The sequence below is a fragment of the Nicotiana tabacum genome, chromosome 9, assembly GCF_000715075.1.
Source record: "Nicotiana tabacum cultivar K326 chromosome 9, ASM71507v2, whole genome shotgun sequence".
NCBI lineage: Eukaryota > Viridiplantae > Streptophyta > Magnoliopsida > Solanales > Solanaceae > Nicotiana > Nicotiana tabacum.
In genome coordinates, this window is record NC_134088.1 from 110,503,457 (window position 1) to 110,509,714 (window position 6,258).

At 36.1% G+C, this 6,258-nt stretch overlaps 1 protein-coding gene across 4 annotated transcripts; it reads right to left on the minus strand.

Annotated features, from left to right (window-relative positions):
- Positions 1 to 645: 645 nt before the first annotated feature.
- On the minus strand, positions 646 to 5,265 carry LOC107777560 (protein CNGC15b). 4 transcript variants are annotated; one of them, XM_075222029.1, is made up of 9 exons: positions 4,907 to 5,265; positions 3,960 to 4,039; positions 3,376 to 3,631; positions 3,079 to 3,228; positions 2,777 to 2,989; positions 2,276 to 2,568; positions 2,082 to 2,193; positions 1,723 to 1,959; positions 646 to 1,477 (listed from the first exon to the last, which is right to left on the minus strand). In XM_075222029.1, exons 2-9 carry the CDS (start codon positions 3,986 to 3,988, stop codon positions 782 to 784), a joined length of 1,986 nt encoding a protein of 661 aa, XP_075078130.1. In that variant the 5' UTR covers positions 3,989 to 4,039; positions 4,907 to 5,265; the 3' UTR covers positions 646 to 781. The 4 variants fall into 4 exon arrangements, with proteins under 4 accessions (XP_075078130.1, XP_016453101.1, XP_075078129.1 ...); XM_016597615.2 differs by having other exon boundaries at positions 3,079 to 3,631; positions 4,907 to 5,234; XM_075222028.1 differs by having other exon boundaries at positions 2,276 to 2,564; positions 2,773 to 2,989; positions 3,079 to 3,631; positions 4,907 to 5,234.
- Between the last annotated feature and the right edge of the window lie 993 nt (positions 5,266 to 6,258).

Below are 6,258 nucleotides of genomic sequence, written 5' to 3' on the forward strand. Positions count from 1 at the left end.
TAGAGTTAAATTAATCAATTTGGAGTCTACGCTAGGTGCTAATAAAATTGTCTATTGTTGAGACATTTCATAACCTAAATTTGCTACTTGAAGAGCAAAATCTTTCTCAAATTCTAGAGAGATCTCCTTATTCGAACATTAGGAAAGAAGCTTATCACTTTCTGGAGGACAAACTAAGACGACCTACTAAATAGGAGGAAAAGGTGCTATCCCAATAGGTTCCGGATCGGATCGAGCAATAAGTGAAGGAGCTTGACCAATCCCAATGAGGGAAGTAGTGAAAGAGAAGCGGAAGGGACATCTTGAACTCAGGGGGAAGGGACCTTAATGACAACAAAAGAAGTGCGTGCATTTCCCGATCAAAGAAGCCCTTGAAAATATACAATTATTGCTCATAGAGGTGCATTATGCAAAAATAAGACTTTCTTTAACATAGTGCGATTCTACAGCGAGGCCAGAAATTTCTCTAAGGGTGTTCGAACTTGAAAGAAGTGAAAAAAATTCTCGGACAAATGGTGTTCAATATATATATTATATACCTCTAAAACTTATTATTGTACTTATAATTTTTCGACAAAGGATGGTCAATTGACCCCCCTTAGGACAATGTGGCTTTGCCCCAAGTCTCTTGCAATGTTCACAGCATTAGTTAAAGAGTTTCTGCTTTATATAAAGTTTTAACAAAGAATATAAAAGCCAATGTACATATAAAGCAGCACCTATTACATTTCTATACTTGTTATCTGACTTGTATACTAGTATAGTATTTTGTTCTTTTAAGTCACTCTTCTTCAACTGAGAAATCAGGTTCTGCAGGTTTCTGCAATGAGCTAACTGCAGTGGAATCCGAACTAGAGCGCTTGTGGTGACCCCTTCTACTTGCTGCCAATTTTGCTGCATAGACTGAAAAGCCTGATCCTGGTGCTGATGCATTTTTATCCAACTGTCCACTCACTGATTCTGTTTCATTCATTATGTTCTCTAGAGCTCTAAGCTCGGCTGCACTCTTTCGCTTTTTATATCTACGCCATGCTGCTTGAACGAAGCATGCAGCCCAAGTACGCCATTGGTGTGAGTAGAACCTGAATTTGTGCCTTAATTGTTTGCTATGTAGCCTCCGGAACTGTGATGCAACAAACTTTAAGTCCTCCGCTACAAGCGCGAATGACTCTACTTCAGAAACTGCTTTTACTGTCCTAGTGGATGATGGGAGAATCACACCTGGACGTGGATCGAGTGCCCATGTCAGCAGTTCCTCACCACAGAAGTCACCTGGACCAATACGACAAGAATTGAAGAAACCAGTACGACCACCATTGGTTGTGTGAGAATCAAGATTCCCTCGAATTATGAAGAGCATTTCGTTGACAGGATCACCCTCGCGCACAAGACAAGTGCCTTGTGTGCATAAAGCAGGTTTTAGCCTCTCACATATTGCGTCCAGCATCCTTTCATCCATTTGATCAAACAGAGGCACCTATCACATTCAGCAATGGATAAGTCAGACAGGTATACTACTACTAACATTTGCATATTCATTTCTTTTTCGCGCTACTTTCTAGTGCATCAGCATGAATTATATTAAGTTTCCCCAAATATATCTTCTATTGCTTCAAGTATTCCAAGAGCGAGTTCTTTTAACTTTCACGTATACGAATAGGAGATTACTTCTATTAGACCTCCGATTAAACAAGAAGAGTAACAACTAACTGCAACACTCACCCTTCGAACTAAATCATAGCACAAGTGGCGCTTGATATCTCTACGGAGATCTAAAGGAAGTCCTTTGAGAAGAGCTTCCTCGTCCACTCCTCTTGTAGCCACCCATTTGTATTGATCATACTTCCGTACAGACTGTCTTAGTTCTTGAGGTAACTGCCTATGATGCATCCATTGTTCTGTATCAGTTCTCCTGATTCTCCATTCCTCTAATCTTACAGTTGTTGATTGGAGATAAGTCTGACAATAGAAGTCAGTGAGTATATATTACCAACAAACAGACACAAGTCATGTTACAGCCCATAGGAATTGAAGACTATCTCAAATCTAAAATGCAGTAAGGTGTACATGAGCAATCTTACTTGCATATTTCCAATCAGCAATGCAAACAGAACTAGGCCGAGGGTCGCAATTATGATGGCAAAACCTATTTCTCCAACGTAAGTGCTTGTTGCAAGATTTTGCCCTAGAGAACTGCATATCAAACAACATAAAAATGAACTCAAGATTTATATATCTAAAAAGTTATTATAACAATGCGTTTGAAGTGCCTTACCTTAGATTCTTTAAGCCCCACCACAGGCAGTAGAAGTATTTGTTGAAAAATGGAGCAGTTGTCACATTAGCTGTCACTGAATCACTGTAAATACCAAAAGGATAATCACTAGTATTAGGATTACATTGCTTTGTAATATTGCTGGACTGGAACCATGCATTTCTTTGTGGATCCTTAACCCTCCGGCAGTCAAAATATCCAAAATCACAAGATCGCTCCTCAAAACTGCAGGTGTGTCTCCAGCAAGCTTCTTGCCTCTCAATCGATAGAAGGTACCAACAAGCTCCTCCTACCTATACTCGCAACAAAAATTTAACGACTTATATACTAAAAACTACTACTAATATTACTGTGCTCTCATTTTAGCACTATGGTAACGAAAAACAAGAACAGGAACTGCCTGTTATATATTTATATCGTTTTTATCTGAAGTATAGTATTAGTAATTTGCAATAATATGAAGCAAGCATCAATCAAAGAGAAAGCTCTGAAACCACTTACATGGCTGGCTAACATGTAAAGCATCAAGTTGTAAGCAGCTCCTGCCCATGCTGTTTCAGTAACAACACCGGTAGTTTTTACTATTTGTGACGACAGTGGAAATATGAGATAAAGTCTGGGAAGGTACTGAAAAATGATAATGAATCTAAGGACATTCTTCGTGTTGGCCATTGTTGAGCCACTTAAATTAGGGATAATGGCCCATATTAATACCTGAAAAACATGGACATTAATAAATTCATTAGTATTTTCAACTTTATTCCACGATGGACGATAATTACCCAAATTTCCAGTTGACAGACCTGTGGTAAAGGCAGGGCAGCAATGATATCGATCCAGAAACCTTTTTTAAAGTATCTGTGACCTATTTTTGAAGAATCTATAACAAGCTCTCCTCTCCCAAATACTCGAGAAGATGGAGCAACATAAGCAGTTCTAAACCGAACATATATCTGAATCATATAAAAGACATCAGCTATTGATCTAATAACTGTAAGGACAACTTCCAGATTAGTTCCTATATCAATGCAGACTTTATCTTGGACCACTGGCAAGTAAAAGAATAGAGGGTCCACGAATAAAGCGACTAAACAAGCTACCAAGAAAATCTTGTTCCATCTACGAATTGTTGGTCCACGAGGATCCAGTATCTTTTTCTTCACTCTTTCATAGTCTTCTGAGAATACCCGCGATAATACTTTAGCCTTCAGGGATTTTCCGGTCCTTATATCCTCTTTTTCATTCTTTCTATTAGCCAGCTCTGGTAATTGCGATCCATCAATCTTGTACTTCACTTTAATCAAATTATCTCCATTTATTGTTGCAAACTTTGTTGATTCAAGATCATCTTGAAATCTGAAATTCAAAGATTACTTTATAACATATTTGATTACAATATCACCCCACCTAATATTGTCTACAAAATGAACATGTTAGCTAGCAAATGAAAGAAGCTCCCGCTATGCACGGGATTCAGGGAAGGGCCGGACCACAAGGGTCTATTGTACGCAGCCTTACCTGCATTTCTGCAAGAGGTTGTTTCCACGGCTCGAACCCATGACCTCCAGGTCACATGGCGGCAACTTTACCAGTTATGCCAAGGTTCCCCTTATAAATGAAGGAACAAACACAAGAAAAATTCATATACTAAATAACATAATGCAAGAAGTCAAAGTGGACTGACCTTACGGATCTGGAATTACCATAAGCCATGATACTGACCAAAAAAATAACCTCCTCAGAGCTTCAATTATAGATTTTCATCTGTGGAACATAACAAAAAGAGAAGGCCTGTGATTTTCACGGATGAATAACAAGAAAATGACTCCTAATGAATTATAAGCCACCAAAATAAAGAGAACTAGCTGTTCTTTCTTTCAGTAGAAATCATGTGAAGAACTGAAAAGTTGAATACAAAATTACAAATAAAGTAGTTAAGACTCTATTTTCTCAAGTTTAAACTTAAAGTTCAAGTCAAACTTGTGACCGGGTCTTCAAATCTCACTATATTTTTTTATTTAGTCAATCAAATTCCGAACCCTTCAGAAAAATAAAATCTTTGATTTCTCAGTCCAATGGTGGAAGAAACAGTCAACACTTGAAACCAGCCACAGCCCTAAGTGCATCAAATTTCCAATTAAGCCATGCCCCAACATTAAAAAAATAATAATAATAAATCAGACCCTTATAAATCAAACAAGTAAATTTAAGTTGAACAAACAGAGCTCAAAAAAGAACAAAGAATTAAAAAGGGTAGCCCAGCTCCCGCTATGCGCGGTCCGGAGAGACCAAAAGGTTGTATTGTACGCAGTCTTACCCTACATTTATGGTACAAGCTATTTTCACAGCTCGAACCATCACTGCTAACTTTACCGGTTAGGCCAAGGCTCCCTTTCAGAACAAAGAATTAAAGCAAAATAATAATCAGACCCTTACAACAACAATAACAATAACAACAAGCCTCAATCTCGAACAAGTTAGGATCGGCTATACTCATTTTCCATGTCGCTCCATTTAAGTCCATCTCCGCCCACCCTTATAAATCAAAATTACACAGTAGAAGAAAAAAAATACTGATGAAAATAACTACTACTAGCACCCATTGATACTATGGGAAAGAAAGCAACTAACCATCAAATTTGAGGAGCAAAATGCAGTATCGATTTGAAGCTCAAAATCAAATCTTTTTAAATACCCTTTAGTAGCCTTCTCTTCACTTTGCTGATTTCTATTTGTTTTCTTTAATATTCTCAGAGAAAAATCAGAAACCCGACACAGTAAGCAAAGCCCAGAAAAGGAAAAGAAACAAACTTTTTGATAAATTAAGAAGAAAGAGAAAAAGGGACGAACTGAAATTATGGATATTGCTATATTTGGGAGGGAAAAGAAGACAATATCTATCTTTAGTCTCTCCTCTTGCTATTTGCTGCCACCCCAGTTGCAGAAATACAGGAGCGGCAGAGTTTCAGTTACAAAAATGGAATTTATATACTCATTTTTTATTCCTTTCTTTTTTTAAAAAGAAAAATATGATGTTAACCATATCTTATTATTTCTCTTGTTATATACGTATGAATTAAAATGTAATGAATTAACCCAAATAGCCGATCATCCTACCATTTAAATTAAAAATAATCGGTGAATGTATAATATATACATAATTTATATATTATATATGTATAATTATATATAATCAATTTATAATCTATGTATATTGTTAGAAAAAGTAAACAATTAATATGGCCGGTTATTTGTGTAAAAATTCCTTAAATGTATAGGAAGTGGAGCCCGAATTTGAAATTTATGGGTTCTTAAATTGTCAGCGAACCCATAACTCATTTATTTATTGGGCTCGTAATTAAATATTTTTACATATTTAATAAATTTTTAATATAAATATCGGGTAAAAGTTACTGGTTCGTCCGAACTCATTTCTACTTCTCTAGCACCGCCTCTAAAATGTATGGTTAAAGAAGTTTTTCATTAAAGATAAAGTGAAAAGCGTAAAATTAATTATTTTTAAGCATAAGATTATTTATTCTTTTAGAAATGAACTAATAAAAAAGTGTGTAGTATAATTTGAAATCTAAAAACTATTTTATTTCCTTTTTTAGTTAAACTGCATAACAATAGAGCAAGAAAAAGACAAAGACACCGATAATAGTATGAAATGAATATATCCAGGCTAGAGAAAGTACACAATTGGCTGGAGTATGGATTTTGTAATTTCTTTTTTTCTTTTTATTAAAAAAGTTTTCCTTCTTAATTGTTTGTAAAGATCCAAGGAGTTGACTAACTGGATAGTGTCACGTGGCACTGTGACATATGCAGCTATTTCTCACTTTTTTATTTACTACTAGTTGGAATTTTTTATTTTTATTGGAGAGCTTTGCATCGGACAAAAAAAGGGAGAGAAATGTGTGATGAAAAGCAAAGCTCCATAGATGTTTTATAGCAAGGGTGTTTATAGTTCGGTTTGGGTC

What these genes read in the sequence shown, in the direction of transcription:
- LOC107777560 (XM_016597615.2), bottom strand. Translation starts at nt 3,988, where the DNA reads ATGGCTTATGGTAATTCCAGATCCGTAAG. An exon ending in GGTAATTCCAGATCCGTAAG is followed by an intron (nt 3,632 to 3,959) that starts GTCAGTCCACTT and finishes TTTGAATTTCAG; the next exon opens with ATTTCAAGATGATCTTGAAT. An exon ending in TTTACATGTTAGCCAGCCAT is followed by an intron (nt 2,569 to 2,776) that starts GTAAGTGGTTTC and finishes TTGCGAGTATAG; the next exon opens with GTAGGAGGAGCTTGTTGGTA.